The 20,624-nt window shown below is 37.0% G+C and overlaps 2 protein-coding genes across 2 annotated transcripts; both read left to right on the forward strand.

Annotated features, from left to right (window-relative positions):
- The first annotated feature begins 5,881 nt into the window (after window positions 1-5,881).
- LOC123812950 (taste receptor type 2 member 45-like) lies at window positions 5,882-6,799 on the forward strand. The gene has a single exon (XM_045829893.1). It carries the CDS (start codon window positions 5,882-5,884, stop codon window positions 6,797-6,799), a length of 918 nt encoding a protein of 305 aa, XP_045685849.1.
- Window positions 6,800-19,236: 12,437 nt separating this feature from the next.
- Window positions 19,237-20,154, forward strand: LOC123812366 (putative taste receptor type 2 member 33). The gene has a single exon (XM_045828987.1). It carries the CDS (start codon window positions 19,237-19,239, stop codon window positions 20,152-20,154), a length of 918 nt encoding a protein of 305 aa, XP_045684943.1.
- Window positions 20,155-20,624: the final 470 nt, after the last annotated feature.

Raw genomic sequence — 20,624 nt, forward strand, 5'->3', positions numbered from 1 at the left:
ACGTGGGGTTTCCAAGATTGCCTTGGAGTCATCGCCATTCCAGGCAGCAGGGAGGGGAAAGACATATGGAGGAGTGTGAATGGGGAAATTTTTTGGGGGGGCCCTGTAAATGATGCACATAATTTTCACTCACAAGACATTGGTCAGATTCAGTCACAATGCCACACCATCTGTAGGCAGGCTGAAAAATACAGTCACTGTGTAGCCCAGAAAGAAGATGAAAGCCCTGAATTTAGGACAGAGATGTTGGAGGGTGCTTAGTAACATTTCAGTTGAAAAGGCAACAAGTTCCACTTATCTTTCACTGCCTGGCTTATTTCAGTTAGCATAATGCTTTACAGATCCATGCAAGCTTTCCCAAAGAGTAGGAGTTCCTTCTTTCTTTCTGCTGTGTAGCCTTCCATTGTGTAAATGTACCACTGTTCTTTGACCCACTCATTTACTGATGTGCACTTAGGTTGCTTCCAGCACTTGGCTATTATAAATTGTGCTGCTATGAAAGAAAACAAATGTGCAAGAAAAATAGAACCAGAGACATTGAAATTAAGAAAAAACTGACAGTAGCTGGGGGAGGGGGGAGGTGTGAGGTGATAATAGGGGAAATGGGAGAAGTGTTGTCAAGGAACATGTACAAAGGACACATGGACAAAGCCAAAGGGGGTTGAATCAAGGGCAGGAGGTGGGAATGGCTGGGGTGGGGCAAAAATGGAGACAACTGTACTTCGACAACAATAAAAAAGAAAATAAATAAAGAAAATTCAACAAGTTATTGAAACACAAATGAAGTCCCTTTGTTTAGAAGGGTGTGATAGCCTGTTCATGTCACTTTGATAATTTGATAGGCTTTTACATAAAAAATTTCTCTTTCTTCATAAATTGTAAATGATTCAAGTTCCAATTAAATGTTCCGGTCTTCAAAAAACATAATCAATTTACATGTTAGTCTTCGTAGCCTCATACATATTTGCAGAATACTTTGTTTGTAACTTGTAATTAAGCTTCTAAAATATTTCTTACCATCTACATTAAGTTATTTGTTCTTGGATTGGTTGTTGCTTGGACTAAAAATAATTACAATAAATAATTTGTATGAAAATTATATCAACAAAAACAGTTGATATGCGTAAGGATGTTACTGATGAGTAACAAATAGTGACTGAATTATATAAAGTTTTTTTTTAACAACTACTATTCAAAATTTAAAGTATATGCATTATATGCATGGCTCCAAGAGATGAATGTACAAAGTTTTAGAAAATAATCTCTCTCTAATTTACATGTTTATATACTGGCCTTCACTCTTTTAGTCAGTGGCACAAATGGAAATTTGCAGCGGGTGTGAAGAGAAGTGGACACCATTTGTGTTTATTATGGAAATTACATGGTAGCTGAGAGTAAGTAATATGATGAGTATTCATGAAATGTTGTGTCCCTTAATGGAATTGTTCCATTTTACCACTGGAATTACAATATAAACAAAATTAATTATTCTTTGTGAAGATCTCTGGAACTCTATCACAATGTAGAATTTGGGTTGTACTTTTGGGAATTATGATGACAATATTTACAGAAAGCATCATAAATGGATGTTCATCTGCATATGTTTCACCATAAAGCTGTCAGCAAGGCACAACATTAGAAACTTGCTTACACAGATGTCAGCTGGAATGAAGGTCACCTTTCTGGTAGTGGCAGCAGGAGAACTCATCTTAGGAATTCTGGGAAATGGGTTCACTGGACTGGTGAACTGTGTGGAATGGGTCAAGAATGGGAAGGTTTCCTCAAGTGATGTCATCCTCACCAGCTTGGCTGTGGTCAGAATCATTCAACTGTGGGTAACACTAGTGGATTCACTCATTATGGGCTAGCTCCACATGTGTGTGGTACTGGTAAACTAGCAAAATTGTTCACTATTCTTTGGGCATTACCTAATCACTTAACTACCTGGTTTGCCACCAATCTATGTATTTTCTATTTCCTTAAGGTAGCCAGTTTCTCCCACTTCTTTTTCATCTGGCTGAAGTGGAGAGTCAACAGGGGTGGTCCTTATGCTTTTTCTGGGGTCTTGTTTCTTATTGCCTGTTAACTTCTTAATGCAGGATGCTCTTAGTGAGTTGTGGGTGAATACCTACAGAGCTCATGAGAGAAACACGACTTTGCCTTTAGATGTAAATAAAATGTTCTATCTTAAAATCTTCTTCTTAATTTGACCTATGTTATTTCCTTTCTCCTGTCCCTGAGCCCTTTGCTCCTTTTATTTCTGTCTTTGGTGAGGCACAACTAGAATTTGCAGCTCAACCTGTTAGGCTCCAGGAACTCTAGCACAGAGGCCCATAGAAGGGCCATGAAAATGGTGACCATCTTCCTCCTCCTCATCATCATTTACTTTATTTCCACTCTAACAACAAGTTGGAGCTTCATTCATGTACTGGGAAACCAGGCCATGATGGTCATCATGGTGATTTCCACTCTCTTTCCCTCAGACCAGTCTTTCATTATAATTTTGGGGAACAAGAAGCTAAGACTTATCTGTGGTAGATGACTGTGGCATCTTACATTGTCTGAGAAAAGCAAAACCATTAACTTTATAGACAGAATTTGAAGGAACTTTCTGTATTCTATGGGAAAATACCTCAATAAATAACCTTATAGTTTCCCTTTCAATTTCAACATTGAGCTCCATCAGGTTCTTTCAGGTTTTGTTAAACAGCACTAAAATTTTCCTTATAGTGTGCTTTTAAGTAATTATATTTTCTCAAAGCTATATGGTATAATATTAGGTTAAGAGAAATATCTCTTCTATAAAAGCCCTTTCTGGTAACAAAAGAGTATTTGAGACATGAAGAATTGTTATAAAACTGTATTATTAAATACTTATAAATGTATAAAAATATGCAATGCAGTATGAATGTTTATGAAATTATAGTCACAGAAGGGGAAGAAGTAATTCAAATTTTTCTTACTAAATATAAATTTGAAATGAGAACTTAAAAAGGAGTGTAAAATGTTAAGTGTAATAATAATTTACATAAATATAAATGTAAATATTAGTTCAATGCTTCTAATTTTTGAAATGATCTGAAGCAATGGGAATTTTCATACTCTTTTCTAAGATTATGAATTGGTAAAACAACTTTGTGCCACAGTATGGCATTATTTTTATTAAGGTGAATTTGCATAATGTAATACCCATTAATTGTACTCATAATTTTTGTACTTGAGAATTCTTGGTATATGTGTGTTGGGAACCGCCCTGACTGGTATCAGAGGCTGAAACCCCCGCCTAGGCTAAAGCTAAGGGAATGCCCTTGGAACCGTGAGCCAGCAAGGAGACAAAAGCTTGTCTTCCTGGCAGGAATGCTGCTTCTGCTGCTTTATTCATAACTGAACCCCCAAAAAGCTTGGTCGGTTAGCCAAAGACGGGTAAGATTCCCCACGGGGGGAACGACCTAAGACAGGCACAATCACTTTGGGAGGCCCACCCAAAAGAAGGACTTGGGGGGCTGCAGGAAAAGGGGGTGATGGACCCTCGCTCCTCGGCTCTGACATAGCCTGAGTTCTCAGCGTCTGGGAGAAAACTTCCTTGTCTCTCGGTTGCCTTAGTTCCCTTGCTCCACCTAAGCCTGAAACAATGACAGGGTGGTGCAGCTCGGTACTGAGAAGTGCGGATTCCCCGGGGTGATCAGGCCTAAGAAAGAATATGTAAATTACTGTGAAAACCTTCTTTGTTTAGAATGCTCTCAGTTGAATGAGAAGGGTCTTAGGAGGAAGTTATTTTGTTCCTCAGTCTTACAGCTCTTTGATCCCCAACTCAATAGACGGGCAGAGTTCTTTGTTTTCTATGGTTCCTTACTTCCCCCTAATGAGTGCTGTACTTTACCTGAATTATTATGCAAAATGAGCCCCATAAAAGCAGGTATGGATGGTAAATCAGCGCGCTCCTCACTAGAAGGGGTGGCCATTTCGTCCCTACTTCTCCACAGAAACTAGTTTGTCTCTGTGCATGTTTTTTCTCACGTGTTTATCGTCGAGCCATCCACAGCGTTCCGTGGTCACTGCTGGCCTGTGACCCACGCGCAACATATGTGCATAAGGCTATATACACAAAAATGTATGTGTTCTACTGTTCTTAATGGCTGAAATTGGTAAGCTGTATAAATGCCCATCAGTTATAAAACGGACAAATAAACTCTGGCATAGAATACAATACAAAAATTAAAATGCTGATGTATAAATTTTTAATATCTTGACAAAGACAATAAGACAGACATAGAAAGGTAAATTTGTCAAAGCATAATACACATGTAGTGTAATGTTTGGATATGTTTGGAAAGGTGTATATGTAGTGCTACTTTGACTAAGTAAAATAACCAAGTTTAATGGCAGTGGTAGGGCTTGCAAATAGGCAGAGAAGAGAATTTTGCTTGTGAATAATATTATTAAAATATGAACAAAAGTTTATATACTGTACTTTTATATAAAGATTATGTAATGTCCATATGCATGTGCTACGAAAGCACAGTACTACTTGTTTCAGTTCACTTGTGTCATAATTTCTAGGATGTACTAAGTAGTATCAAATAAATTGTTAGAAATACTTTGTTTTTAAGTTACTATTGATGAAGTTTTTGGTGAAGTTGTTCTTTCAAGCTTGTCCTGATGCTGGGACTGATGTAGGCATCTTAAGGTCATGGAGAAGGTCAGAAGTGTTCTTATATTACAGTGATCTCTGCCACTTAGAAACCTGGATGAAGTCACAACTATTTGAGATCTCCCATTTAGCTGCCATCATCATCAGTCTCCTTTAATGGTTTATATTTCAAATGTTTACATGCATAAGTTGGACTATGTCTAAGTACTTTCTTCAAGATCATTGTGGGTAACTTACTTTATAAAATAGAAAAGTTCTAGTTAAGCTGAAAACTTGAGAAATGGCGCATCTTCATTTTCAATGTATTACTTAACAAAACTGTTTGTGGATGATCTTAAAATCATAGATTCAGCTACAGAGCCCCATTTCTAACACCACAGAGTAAAGGTAAAAGGGCTACTGAAAAATATAAGTTAAGGAACAGGATGGTGCTCTGTGGTTGATATGTTAATATTTATTTATTTGAATGCATTTTGAGACCAAGTCACCCTTTTTCAATTTCATTTTAATGAGAGCCAGCAGTAGACAGGCTGCCATCTTAGAAAAGCTCATCATGTTACACCCATTACCAGTTTCTTTCAACATTGTGAAGTGTGACTAGACCATGACTATATCTGTTCTGTGACCAATGCTTGGGAATAGAAGGACATTGTTACCATTTTGTTTTTAACACTAATAAAACTGCAAAGGCATCCTTTAAGAGGTTCATGTTATGACTATTTCATTCAGTTTGTCCATAGAAGATGATTTATGGAAGAACAAAATATTATTTCTAACATGAATCATAGGACATATTAATACAAAAAGACCACCTAAGGGAGTGGTGTTCAATTTCTCCTTGGTAGTCAAAATCAATGAAACAAATTATGGAGAGGTTAAACAAAGAAAATTTCAAAATGATGAAAGTGAATATGTCTATATTTGCATGATAGCAAATGAGAATTCAGCTTTCACAAGAACATCAGATAGGAAATATTCCAGCCTACAGCCAGGGCATAAAACATTTGAATAAGAGTTAATTTGAGCTATGTGGGGTGTAACAGTGTTTTTCATAAAAAAGCATTGAGCTCTTTCATTACCATACATCGGTGCTTTCATATTTGACACTGGTCATAGATATTTAAAAATACACATATTTCACACATCCAAGATCAGCTACAAATAGACCTTGAGATCAGGATATTAAAGGAATCACAACAGTGATATTAGATTGGCCTTTTTCTTTGAGACATGATAAGTTTATTACTGAGCATTCTTTTTATCCTACTGATAGCAGAATTTGTTTTAGGAAATTTTGCCAACATCTTCATAACCCTGGTGAATGGCATTGACTGGGTCAAGGGGAAAAAGCTCTCCTGTGCTGATGGAATTCTCACTGCCCTGGCAGTCTCCAGGATTGGCTTGCTCTGGGTAATATTGTTAAATTGGTATGCAACTGTGTTAAATCCAGGTTTCTATAGTTCAGGAGTAAGAACTATTGTTTATATTGCCTGGGTAGCAAGCAACCATTTTAGCCTCTGGTTTGCTGTTAGCCTCAGCATCCTTTATTTGCTCAAAATAGCCAATTTCTCCAATCTTTACTTTCTTCACCTAAAACGGAAAGCTAAAAGAGTGGTTCTCATGCTACTGTTGGGCTCTTTGGTCTTCTTGGCTTGTCATGTTGCAGTGTTAAGTTTAGAGGTAAAAACAGGGATGATTGAATATGAAGGAAATATCACTTGGGTGACCAGCTTGCGGCACATTGCACATCTCTCAGATGAGATGATATTCACGATTGTGCACATCATCCCCTTTACCCTATCCCTGATGGCTTTACTGCTGTTACTCTTTTCCATGTGGAAACATCTCAAGAAGATGCAGCTCAGTGGCATCGGATCCCAAGATGTCAGCACCAAGGTCCATGTAAGAGCCATGCAAACTCTCATCTCCTTTCTCTTGTTCTTTTTCATTTACTTCGTGACTCAAATCATCTCAATGTGGAGTTTTACTACTCCACAGAATAATTCAGGTGAAATATTGTGCTGGATTTTTGGAAACCTCTATTCTTCATGCCACTCATTCATCCTGATTTGGGGTAACAAGAAGCTAAGAGAGGCCATTCTATCATTTCTGTGGCAGCTGAAGTGCTGGTTGAAAAAAAGGAAGTAAGTGGTGAACCATGTATCTTCTGGCAGAAAACAAACTGATGGAGTCTGTAACATTTTGTAGTTTTTGCTGTATTCATCACTGTGTACAGAATGGGATACAGTATACCTAAAAAAGCCTTTACCTCAGATTATCGCAAAAATATTATGTGCCCATGTTTGTGAAAAGTACAAGATTTTAAAATGATACAATTACATTTTTATGCAAGCAATATAATTTTACAAAATAGTATAGTAGATTCCTTATAATTATGAAGCCATGCTTATTTCACATACATATTCTATGTTATGATCTTGTAATTTGAATATTTATGATCTATATTTGTGCAGATTTAAAGACTGAAAACTAATATCAGGAAATCATTCTTATTTTCTATTGTAATTAATACCATACATAAATACCAGAGTATGTTTAGAACTTTTTCTTTGAACCTTTAATCTTTTGAATGTCAAAACTATTCATTCTAAATTACACATTGAAGATGGATATTTGGAATAGAAATTATTCCACTGAATTCATATTTGATGGTTATTAGTAATCGTAACTGTTAAGAAAAATATGCATAATGAAATTAAGAAGTGATTTAGACATTTAAAATGTATTTTATATACATGCACAATGAACAGCACTGGAGATTATTAGATTTAATACAAGCAGGTTAAAGCTTAGAAAAAATCAAGTTCTACAATAAGGATGAAGAAGAAAGTGAAAGATCATGACTTTTTAAAAAATACTTCTGTAGTTCAACAGGTGGTTAGGAAAGTCATTTCCTACAGTTTTTAAATTTGGAGAACTATTTTGAAGTCAACGACTGATCAATTTATTTTTTTTACCCCTAAACCATATCTGGGCCTCTGAATTGACTGTCATCTTCCTTGTGACTTAAAATTTCCTTTTAAACTTCACAGGTAGATTCAACTGTTCTTACCTAAAATATATACTTGATATATGAATAGTAAAAATTATGGAACTTAAGTCAATGACCTTTCTGCATATATGAATATTGATACCTATAATGTCTATGTAATAATTATAAAAAAGTGTTTGGGACTTTTTAGTTAAAATCTTGTGGAAAATGATAAAATAGGAAGTGTGTTGACATAAATTGGTAGCAATGTCTATTATAGGAAAGAAATGTATCATCTTCTTCAACAACTGAATTTACATGTTCATATTATTTTTAGTATTAAGAAATTTTAACAACATTATCTATACCTTAAGAGAAATCTTCCCCATATCTGATTCATTTCATTTCTTTTAATTACCTGTCTGCACCAGTGGAACAGAACCTTATAATGTGGGATGATATCTATTCTGTTTCCTGTTGACTCCTCAGGACACAAAGGCAGCCCATGGATAGAAACAAAATGATATCCTAAAGACTAAATCAATGGACGAATAAACTGTTTTAAGCCTGGAAAACCAATGACAACATAATCCATCACAAAAATCTCAGGTGGCTTAAATTTCCTTGTGTTGTTTCTGTACCCTTCACATGCCTTCAAATAAATCTGCATATGCTCAGTTCCAGTTGCTGCCTTAAACTGGGGGAAGGAATGCTGTCACATACAGCCTCCAAACCATAAAGCATTGGACCCATACATAACCTGACTTTAGTTTTGCTTTTCTAACAGCCCTGACATGTCTTAGGAGCCTCTGTATGCAGTTACTTGGGAATCAGGCTGATCGCAAGCACGCCATCTTGAACACGGGGTTTCCAAGGTTGCATCGAAGTCATCGCCATTCCAGGCAGCAGTGAGGGGAAAGACATATGGAGGAGTGTGAATGGGAAAATTTTGGGGGGATGGGCTTGTAAATGATGCACATAATTTTCACTCACAAGACATTGATCAGATTCAGTCACATTGCCACACCACCTCTAAGGGAGACTGAAAAATACAGTCACTGTGTAGCCCAGAAAGAAGATGAAAGCCCTGAATTTAAGACAGAGATGTTGGAGGGTGCTTGGTAACATTTCAATTGAAAAGTCAATACGTTATTGTAACATAAAGGAAGTTCTTTTGTTTAGAAGGGGACCAGAGCTTGTTCATGTCACTTTGATAATTTGACATGTCTTTATATCAGTCTTGAATTTTTCTCCCTGTCTTCATAAATTCTAAATAATTCAAGTTCCCAGTAAATATTCCTGTCTTCATAAAACCATAATGAATTCTACATTGACGCTTCATCATGTATATTCCCAGTATACTTTTCTCATAATTTCTGATTTGGCTTCTATGATATTGATTTCTAATAATATTTAGTTATTTGTTCATGGATTGGTTGTGGTCTTGAACAAAATATAATTGTAAAAACATTTCTATAAATCAAATTGCAACAAAAAATAATTGATATGTAGAAGGATTTTAATGATGAATAACAAATACTGACTGATTAAATAAAGTTTCTTTTAGCAATAGTTATTCAAAAGTTAAAATATTCACATTTAAACATATGGCTCAGGGAGATGAAAGTATAAAGTGGTGGAAAATAATCTCTCTCACTTTGCATGTTTACATACTTGACTTCATGTTTTAATCAGTGGCACAAATACAATTTGCAGATGGTGCTAAGGTAAGTCGACATCATTTGCATTTATTCTGGAGATTATACTGTAGCTGACAGTATGAAATATGATGGATAGTCATAAAATGTTATATCTTTTAATGGAACTTTTTTTTAGCACTAGATTTACAATATAAACAGAATTAACTATTCTTTGTGAAGATCTCTGGAACTCTATCACAATGTAGAATTTGGGTTGTACTTTTGGGAATTATGATGACAATATTTACAGAAAGCATCATAAATGGATGTTCATCTGCATATGTTTCACCATAAAGCTGTCAGCAAGGCACAACATTAGAAACTTGCTTACACAGATGTCAGCTGGAATGAAGGTCACCTTTCTGGTAGTGGCAGCAGGAGAACTCATCTTAGGAATGCTGGGAAATGGGTTCACTGGACTGGTGAAATGTGTGGAATGGGTCAGGAATGGGAAGGTTTCCTCAAGTGATGTCATCCTCACCAGCTTGGCTGTGGTCAGAATCATTCAACTGTGGGTAACACTAGTGGATTCACTCATTATGGGCTAGCTCCACATGTGTGTGGTACTGGTAAACTAGCAAAAGTGGTCACTATTCTTTGGGCATTACCTAATCACTTAACTACCTGGTTTGCCACCAATCTAAGTATTTTCTACTTCCTTAAGGTAGCTAATTAATTTTTCCACTTCCTTTTCATCTGGCTGAAGTGGAGAGTCAACAAGGTGGTCCTTATGCTTTTCTGGGGTCTTGTTTCTTATTGCCTGTTAACTTAATGCAGGATGCTCTTAGTGAGTTGTGGATGAATACCTACAGAGTTCATGGGAGAAATATGACTTTGCCTTTAAATGTGAATAACACATTCTATCTTAAAAGTGTTCTTCTTCTTAGTTTGACTTGTGTTAATCATTTTCTCCTGTCCCTGAGCCCTTTGCTCCTTTTATATCTGTCCTTGGTGAGACAGACCAAGAATTTGCAGCTCAGCCTTGTGGGCTCCAGGGACTCTAGCACAGAGGCCCATAGAAGGGCCATGAAAATGGTGACCACCTTCCTCCTCCTCCTCTTCATCATTTACTTTATTTCCACTCTAACAGCAAGTTAGAGCTTCATTCAGGTACCAGGAAACCAGGCCATGATGGTCGTCATGGTGATTTCCACTCTCTTTTCCTCAGACCACTCTTTCATTAAAATTTTGGTAAACAGGAAGCTAAGACTTATCTCTGGGAGACTACTGTGGCATCTTACATTATCTGAGAAAAGCAAAACCACTAACTTTATTGAAAGAATTTGAAAGAACTTTTTGTATTCTATTGGAAAATACCTAACAGAAAACTTTGTAGGATCTCTTTCAATTAGAGCCTTTCTCCTCATTAGGTTCTTTCAGGTTTTGTTAAATAACACTGAAGTTTTCCTCATAGCATGTCTTTAATTATATTTTCACAAGCAATATGACATAATTTTAGATGTAGGGGAATAACTCTGCTGTAATAACACTTTCTGGTAGCAAATGTAGTTGAGAAGAAAGTTTATAAAATTATATTTTGAAATAGTGATAAATGTATACACAATATGTAAACCCATATGAATATGTATACATAAAATTACAGCTACAGGAAGGGAAAAAGTATTGCAAATTTTCTGTCTAAAATTGAAGATGAAATTAGAAGAGAAAAAGTATCATAAAATGTTAAGTGTAATAATAATTTAGTAAATACAAAAGTATAAATATTAGTGTGATGCTTTTAATTTTTAAAAGGATCTGAGACAATGGGAATTCCATACTATATTCCTACTATTATGAATTGGTAAAACAACTTTTTGCGTCAATAAGACTTCTGTTTTTTAGGTCAAGAAACATACCCTAAGATCCATTAATTGTATTCATATATATACATATATATATATGTATTTTATGTACATTTTTGTACATGTGCATGAGGATATATATACACATACATATGTATATATATTTATATATTATTTACCATATATATCTATATATATATTTACCGTAATATGCATGTTCTACTCTTCTCCTTCTAAGCCAAGTGAATAACCAGGTACAAAGGTCAGAATTCTGTCCACTAGGAGGGTTTCCCATCATCACCATCCTTTGAGGATGTCCCAGATATGTGCTGCAGTGCTGCTGCAGCTGTCCACTTGGGACGACACCTGCATGTTATAGGGAACCAGCTATTAATGAGGCTCAAGTCTTTTCTTCATTTGCCACATGCAGGGAACTCCCCATGAGGGAAATGACGGGGACAAGAAAACAAAAAGCAGTGAAGTAGGAGTGACATTATGGGCTCTTAGGTTACTTTATGTAGCTTCCTGGTGCACCAAGGCCTGCTTGGGCCTATTCTTGTAGACGCCAGTTGCATCTGATGATTGCACATGCCCAACTTTATAGCTCTGTGGGTCAGATAACAGTTCATAAGAAGCAGTTCAGGTTACATGGTAACTTGGTAGCCCATGGTTAAGAGTTTTGTCTAGTAAGGCCCAGTAGCAGGCTAAGGGCTTTTTCTCTAGCTGCAGAGGATGGCATGGCTTTGCTTCACCATCCTAAGGACCTGCTCTGTGATTCACCTATGAAGGCTTGCCAAAGGCTCTGTATGGCATTCCTCTCTGTCACTGACACTGTGTATAAAATACTGTAGAATCTATTGTATTATGTTCTCCAGAATAGGCAAAGATTTAATACTCATACAAAATAAAGGAAGGCTTTTGTTAATTGTATATGGACATACAGAGTGTGCAGCTCTTATTGTACAACTTCAGTGTCAGCTCATGATTATAGGGAACCTACCCACATGGTATGGTGAATGTAGCCCAGCTCCTGACTTAGAAAAACCAGTGGGGAGTGAGTCAGCACACAGGAGCCAAGCCCACAGATCAATTTTCCTGTGGGGAATCAGGCCCCTAGATTGTACCTAGGCTGCTTTGAGGCTTGCTTTTTGTTAAGACTCCCTCACCCTGGATTGAGGCAGCAAATGTTTACTGCATATCTTTAAAATGGCTTCCTAAAGTCTGTGGTAAGCCTCCCAAGCATGGAGTGTAACAAGTTCAACCACTTTTCCCCCTTAATCTGCAGCATCCTTCTATTTGAAGTAATTAGCAACATTCTTTCCTTTGTTATTTGTAAAGGTAATCATCTATGGCAAACCTGTGCAGAGTAAATGAGGATGATCCTCAATGTAATGTACCCAGAAAAGCAATAAAAGCCTGTTCAGGCAGGGGTGAGGGCCCTTTCTCTCACTTAGAGAGCGATCATGCTGTCCCTTTTTCTCCACAGGGCTTCTGTAGTCTGTGTGAATTTGTTGATCACAGCCACAACACATGGACCCCACAAGCCAGAGTCTGCATCACACAATAAATATAGATAACAGCAATTCAGCAGTACAGATCTAAAAGCACCATAGCCCTTTCCAGAAGAAGGATATTCTTACGCACACATATACACAAATCCAAGACTAGCAAAACATATTCTGGGGCTTTTCTTACCTGGTAGAGAAGAGATATTTCTCTACCAAACAGACCAAAACTAAATCCCCAGTTTTAGTCCTCTATTCATTTGCAATTACCGTTTAACAGATTAACACAAATTTGGTTGCTAAACCTCACAAACACATGCAAATATTATTATCCATTTATTGGGTCAGGAGTCTGGGCAAGGTTTTCAGGTGTTTTCTGCTTCAGGGCCTTCCCAAGCAGTCATCAGAGTATTCATTGCACTGCCTTCTCATTGTCAGGCTTGACTGGAGAAAAATTCACTTCCAAGCTCACACAATTGGTTGCTAGAATTCATGAGCAGCTCTCTCCATAGAGAATTCATAACTTGGCTGCTTACTTCTTTTTTAAGTTTTTTAAAATTACATTTTATTGATTATGCTATTACAAGTGTTCCAATTTTTATCCCTTTACTCCCTTATACCCAGCATCTAGCACACACTCAGACAATAACCCCACCATTGCTCATGTAAATGGTTCATGTATATAAGTTCTTTGGCAACTCTATTTCTTATGCTTGCACTTAACATCCCCTGACCTATTTTGGAACTACCAATTTGTACTTCTTAATCCCTTCAACTTTTCTCTCATTGCCCCAGACTCCTCTCCCAAGTGGCTGCCAATCCAATGTTCTCCATGTATAATTCTGTTTCCTGTTCTTTCATTTGTTTTTATATTCAATTATTGATAGTTATGTATTTGTTGCCATTTTAATGTGCATAGCTTTGACTTTTTTCTTAAATACCATTAACATTTCATATAATGATGGTTTGTTGATGATGGACTCTCGATTTTTGGTGTCTGGGAAGGACTTTATCGTCCCTTGATTTTAAATGATAGCTTTGCTGGGTAGAGCATTCTTAATATGGGTCTTTGAATATTTCTTGCCTTTGAATATTTCTTGCTAATCCCTTCTAGCCTGCAAAGTTTGTTTTGAGAAATCAGCTGACAATCTTGTGGAAACTCCCTGGTAGGTAAGTAACTGCTTTCCTGTTGTTTCTTTTAGGATTCCCTCCTCATCTTTAACCTCTGGCATTTTAATTAATATGTGTCTTGGAGTGGGACCCTTTGTATCCATCTTTCTTTTGGACTCCCTGTGCTTCCTGGATGTGCTTGCTTATTTCCTTCACCAAATTAGGAAAGTTTTCTTTCATTATTTTTTCAAAATGATTTCCAATTTCTTGCTCTTTCTCTTCTCCTTCTGGCAACCCTATGAAGTGAATGTTGGAATGCTTAAATTTGTCTTTATGGCTGCTTACACTATCCTTATTTTGTGTGTGTGTGTGTGTGTGTGTGTGTGTGTGGATTTTTTTCTCCTTGTTTTTATTGGTTGTTTCTTTCTCCCTTATGTTCCAAATCATAGATTTGATTCTCAGCTTCTTGCACTCTACTGTAGTTTCCTTGTAAACTGAGTTTTATTTCAATTAGTGTATCTTTCCTTTCTGATGGTTTCGTTTTATGTTCTTGAGGTCCTCACCAAGTTCCTTGAGCATTCTTATCACCAGTGTTTGAACTCTGCATCTGATAGATTGTTCACTTCCATTCTGTTCAGTTCTTTTTCTGCAGTTTTGATCTGTCTTTCACTGGGGCCATATATCTTTGTCATCTCATTTTGAGAGCCTCCCTGCATTTGTATCTACATATTAGGTTGAGCTGCTATGACTCCCTGTCTTGGTAGCATGGCCCAATCTAGTAAGTGTCCTTTAGTGTCCAGTGTCACAGCCGGCACTAGCATCTAAGGTGGGTACTCAAAGTGCAGTTACCATGTGGGCTTAGTACACTCTTCTTTTGGTATTGAGTCTTGGTTACTATTGATAGGTCAATGGGAGGGATTTTCCAAGACCACGCAGCTGTAAGGATTGTCTGTGACCACTGACCACCAACATCCAATCTCTGTGGAGGATCAGCTGTGCAGAGGCAGGGTGGTGGTGTGCCCATGAGGGCTGTAGCTATCCACTGGGTGCACTGTCCCTGAGGTTTCCCAGGGGTGGTGCATGTCAATGTTGATCGCCCCCACCTCCTCATGTTTAATCCTGGGCCACTCTGCCTGAGCTATAAAGCAATCTAATAGCTGCTACTTTTGCTGGGCTTGGGCATTCCCAGGCAAACCAAACTGTGAATCTAGGCTGGCTGTCCCTAGTGGTGGGCCTGGGACCACTAAGCAAGAGGTACATGGGCTGGGAGTTCACTAGACTGGCTGTTGCTTATTTGAAAAGGTTTAGAAGTTTGTAGCATGAGCCAAGTCCTGTCATTCATATGGAAAAGCCACTGTTAACAGCTATAAGTTTGGTGGGGGATGGAGCCTCTGGCAGCTATCTGGGGCAGGGTAAACAATGTTAGCCAGGTTGATGGAGTCACAGATATGGCAACTTCCTGCTGCCTCTGTGTCTCTGGGCAGGGAGGGAGGTTTCAGGAAGGAACAAGGTCCTCTGCTGGCCTTTCTGTGAGGGACAAAGCTGTGCCCCAGCTCTCACCTTGATGCCAGACACTTTAGTTTCCCCCTGTATTCCACAGGGGCCTTTCAAGCTGCTCCCTCAGTGCTGGAGCTCAGAGGAAGTGAGCCTGACTAAGTCCATGTGTGGGTTCCTTAAGAGGGACTGCTTGGGACTCCAGAAGTTTCCTCCACCAACTCAGTACTTCCTATTTTTTGCAGCCAGAAGTTATGGGGACTTATTTTCCTGGCAATGGAATCCTGGGCTGGGGAGCCTGGTGTGGGGTTGGGACTCCTTACTCCTGAGATATCCCTCCTTAACTTTCTTATACCACATGTGGATGTGGGACCAGCTTGTTCTGTATCTCTGCCCCTCCTACCAGTCTGGACACATACAGTTTCTAATATTCTGTAATTGTCAAATTTCCATTCAACTTGACCTCTGACAGTTTTGAGTGATGATGGTTCTTTAATTTGGTTGTAATTTTGATGTGCTTATGTGAGGAAGTAATCCACATTCACCTCTGTTGCCATCTTGACCAGCAGTCCTGCTATTTCTTCAGGCCAGAGAGACTCTCTCACACAGGTGAGTCTCACCCACTCTTCTAAAAGTTGTACTTATTATATCAGGCCAATGAAGGTCAATCTTTATTTGATTAACTCAAAATCAGTTGATTTCGGATCTCAATTGTAAGAATAATCCCTTCATGTTTGCCATAATTTACAGGGTGAAGGAAACTCATGGGCCTTGCCCTCACTAACAGGGAGGAAATTGCATGGGGCATGAACATCAGGGAAGAGTAATAATTCAGATCCCTGTAGGGTCCACATAGCACAGCTGTCACAAATGAGAAATAATCTTTGCAGTTCACAAATTAAAAGCAAAAGCAGTTTGAGCATGTAAATGTTCACCAAAACCTCCTCTGTACTAGTCAAACTGCTCTAAGAGAGTCTTGCCAGCAGTTTTAAATCAGTAGAGCATTGAGGGCTGGGATTTTGAGAGGACTGAAATGACCTCATATTGTTATGCTATATATATTCTACCCTAAGATTTAAATTTTCTTGACTGTGTCTTTAATTCATTACTTTTCAATTTTGTTTAGAGTGTTAGTGTGTGTGTTTGCTTTTACATCCTACCTAGAAAATTGCTGCCTATCCCCAGGTCACAAACACACTCTACATTTTTTTCTTGAAGCTTTGTTTTATTATCTTTTATATCTATGCCTATGGTCAGCTCCAATAAATTTTATTGTTTGGTATGAAATGAAAAATTGAAATTAACTTTTTATACTCTTATTCGCCTTTATAGCATCACTTACTGAAGAGAATTTTATTTACCATTAAATTGTTTTAGTTCCAGGGTTGAAAATGAACTGACCATACATGTGTAGGTCTATTCAACATTCTGTGTCATCCATCGATGTACTTGTGTAAGTAAACAACAGGTCACATAGACTTAATTATTGTAGCTCTGCAGCCTTAAAAGCAGATATTTATTTCACAGAGCAAAAAGTTTTCAATTTTTATGAAGTTCAGTTTATTGATTTAAAAATTTTATGCTTCATGCTTTTGGTGCTGTGTTTAATAGGCCAACATAATCCAACTGTATGACAAATGAACATGTTTTTTTTTACTCTAGAAGTATTATTGGTTTATCTCTTCCATTTGTGTCTCTGAACAATTTTAAGTTAACTTTTGTATGTGTTATACAATGAGGGGCTAAGTTTTTCTTTGTGAATGTAGATATTCAATTTTGCCAGCATCATTTGTTGAAAAAATAAGAGATTTTTTTCCTTATTGAATTGACATGGACTCTTTTTAAAACCATCTGACCATGATTGTGAGTTTTAATATCTGAACTTCAATTGTGTTTCATTGACATGTAAAAGCGATTTTCAACCAGGAAACCACAAGATTTTTTAAAACATGCAGTACCCTGAGTATTTAGTCAGGATCACTGATCTCTTTTCCTTCAGATTGGCAAATAACAGTGCACATAACAAGCTACCTGGTGTGAATAAATCGAAATTAAACTTATTTTTTTGTAAGATTGGCAAAAAATGTATGTTAGGTGTGCTACAGGATTGTAGTAATTAGTTTATGTGTGCCATGAGATAACAAAATGGTTGACTATCACTGATATAAATAAGTCTGTTGTTTTTCAGGTAGGACACTATCATTGTAGCTAGCTTTGATATTAGGAACTGTATGCCTCCAACTTTGTTCCTTTTGAAAAAAGTCTTTTGGCTATTGTGAGTACATGGCATTTCCATAAGCATTTTGGGAATAATTTCACTTTCTGCAAAATAGCCTCCTGGGACTTGGTATTGACTACACTGAATACATTGATCATCTATCTGTTCATCTAAAGACTCCCCTTTTACCTGTGATTTAGTTCACTGGTCCTCCCTCCTTGCACTGCTCTGTTATGTAGTTAAACATAAGTTTGACAACTTATTCCTCTTATCTTAGAGATCAAATGCATAACAATCCTCCATGCCTGTTTTCTGTAAGAGACAGGTGCAATTGAAAGCACTCTACCCAAATATTTTATGTACTTTTCACAAACACCACTGGAAAGCTTCTCATGATTATCTGAGTTTTTTAGAGGCGATTATACTGAGGCAGAGTAGTTTTAAAAGAGAGTTCAGGATCAGAGATACACAGAGCAGAGCATCTGGGTTTCCCTTCATGGCAATCTAGCTCTAAGTTCATCCTCTAAAACAATTGTAATATAAACACTGAAACAAGAGCTGATTTTAACATTTATTAATCTTAAAAAATAAGTAGTTAGAAGTGAATTAATCTGAGAAAATAAAACTGAATTTTCATATACAGAGAAGTCTAGACTCTGCAATGGAAACCACATGTTCTTTCAATTTTCTAAAGAATATTTATAACATTTCTGAACATTTTAATAAGACAATTATTTTAAACATTCAATAACATCAAAAGGGTACCATGATCAGAGACCTAACATGAGAGATATGTTTGATCTCAATTAATAATGAAATAATGAAATAAAAGATGGATTTAAACCTAGATGACCTCATTGTGTCTCATTCTTCATTTTGAAAACTATGGAACAATACTTCTTTCCATCACTGAGATATGTGTGTGTGTGTGTGTGTGTGTGTGTGTGTGTGCTTGTGCATTTATAAACATACAGAATATAGTTCAAGGTTAGTTATCAGCAACCAGCCATTAGTGAGTATTGGCCTTCTTGGGGTACTCAAGAAAACCTTGATGATTTAATAGGAAAAGCTAGGATTCTCTCCCTACAAATCTGACATAAAACAAAAAAAGAAAAGAAAAAGGGAGAAATGGTGACAGAAGGAAACGGAATTTTTTGTGAGCACACAATACAACATAGGGTTGATACATTACAGAATTGTACACTTGAAACAGATACCATTTTATTAACTAATGTCACCCCAATAAATTCAATAAAAATTTATAAAAATTCCATAGTGATGATGATCCTATCGATGACCAACCTCTGCTGAACAAGTTAGCATTTGCTGTTTATTCAATGTATTGAGATGTTGAATTTCATTAAGGACAAAGTTGATGAACAGAAATTATGGAAAGGATAAACAAAGGAAATTGCAAAATGATGAAAGAGAATATGTCTATATTTGCATGATAGCAAATAAGAATTCAGCTTTCACAAAAACATCTGTTATGAAATATTCCAGCCTACATAAATTCTAGTAAGGACATGAAGAATTTGAAAAGCAGGTAATTTGAGCTGCATGGGGCATGACAATGCTTTTCATAAAGAAAGCCTTGTGCTCTCTCATTAGCATGCTCTGGTGCTTCCATGCTTGACATTGGTCACAGATTTAAAAAAATGTAAGTATTTTATATACATTCAAAACTAGCTGCAAATAGAACTTAAGGTCAGGTTATTAAAGGAATCACAACCAGTGATATTAGGTTGGCCTTCTTTTCCTAACATGATGAGTTTATTACTGAGCATTCTTTCTATCTTAGTGATAGCAGAATTTGTTGTGGGAAATTTTGCCAATGTCTTCATAACCCTGGTGAATGGGATTGACTGGGTCAAGGGGCAAAAGCTCTCCTGCGCTGATGGAATTCTCACTGCCCTGGCAGTCTCCAGGATTGGTTTTCTCAGCTCAGTATTATTAAATTGGTATGCAATTGTGTATAATCTAGCTTTCTACAGCTTAGAAGTAAGAATTATTGTGCATATTATCTGGGTAGTAAGCAACCATTTTAGCCTCTGGTTTGTTGTTAGCCTCAGCATACTTTATTTGCTCAAAATAGCCAATTTCTCCAGCCTTTTCTTTCTTCACCTAAAATGGAAAGCTGAAAGAGTGGTTCTCATGCTACTGTTGGGCTCTTTAGTTTTCTTGGTTTGTCACCTTCCAGTGGTGATGTTAGAAGTAAAAATGGGGATGAATGATAATGAAGGAAACATCACTTGGGTCACCAACTTGCGGCACATTGCACATCTCGCAAATATGACTATATCCACGACTGTGTACATCATACCCTTTACCATGTCCCTGATGGCTTTACTGCTGTTACTCTTTTCCATGTGGAAACATCTCAAGAAGATGCAGCTCAGTGGAAAAGGATCCCAAGATGCGGGCACCAAGGTTCATGTAAGAGCCATGCAAACTATCATCTCTTTTCTCCTGCTATTTGTTGTTTTCTTCGTGGCTGAAATCACCTCAGTATGGAATTCTAATAGTTGGAAGATCAATTCAGTTCACATGATTTTTCAGGTTGTTGGACTTCTGTATTCTTCATGCCACTCACTCATCCTGATTTGGGGGAATAAGAAGCTAAGACAGGCTATTGTGTTACTACTGTCGCAGCTGAGGTGCTGGCTGAAAGAAAGAGAGTAAGTGGGGAATGCTGTCTTCTGGCAGAAAACTGGTGGAGTGTAACATGTTATGTGTGTACATGTTTGTGAAAAATACAAAAAGGATTATAAATGATAATATTTTTTCATATAAGCAAACTAATTTTTATAAAATAGTGTAAGAAATTCCTCAAGATCGTGAAGCCATGCATTCCACATACATATTCTGTGTTATCATTTTGCAATTAATAATTTTATGATCTATGTTTATATATATTTAAAGACTGATAAGTCATCTTCAGAAATCATTCCTAATTTCTGTTCTAATTAGTACCACACAATGATACTAAAGTGTGTTTAGATTTTTTGCCTGAACCTCCAATTGTTTGGATAGTAATAATATTCATTCTAAGTTACACATTGAAGATGAATGTTTAGGATAGATATTATTCCATCATGAATTCTTACTTCATGGTTAATAGCAATCAGAACAATTTAGAAAACATATATGTA

The sequence above is a fragment of the Phyllostomus hastatus genome, unplaced genomic scaffold (genome assembly GCF_019186645.2).
Source record: "Phyllostomus hastatus isolate PE091 unplaced genomic scaffold, TTU_PhHast_1.1 phas_scaffold_93, whole genome shotgun sequence".
Lineage (NCBI taxonomy): Eukaryota > Metazoa > Chordata > Mammalia > Chiroptera > Phyllostomidae > Phyllostomus > Phyllostomus hastatus.

What these genes read in the sequence shown, in the direction of transcription:
- LOC123812950 (XM_045829893.1), top strand. Translation starts at nt 5,882, where the DNA reads ATGATAAGTTTATTACTGAGCATTCTTTTTATCCTACTGATAGCAGAA.
- LOC123812366 (XM_045828987.1), top strand. Translation starts at nt 19,237, where the DNA reads ATGATGAGTTTATTACTGAGCATTCTTTCTATCTTAGTGATAGCAGAA.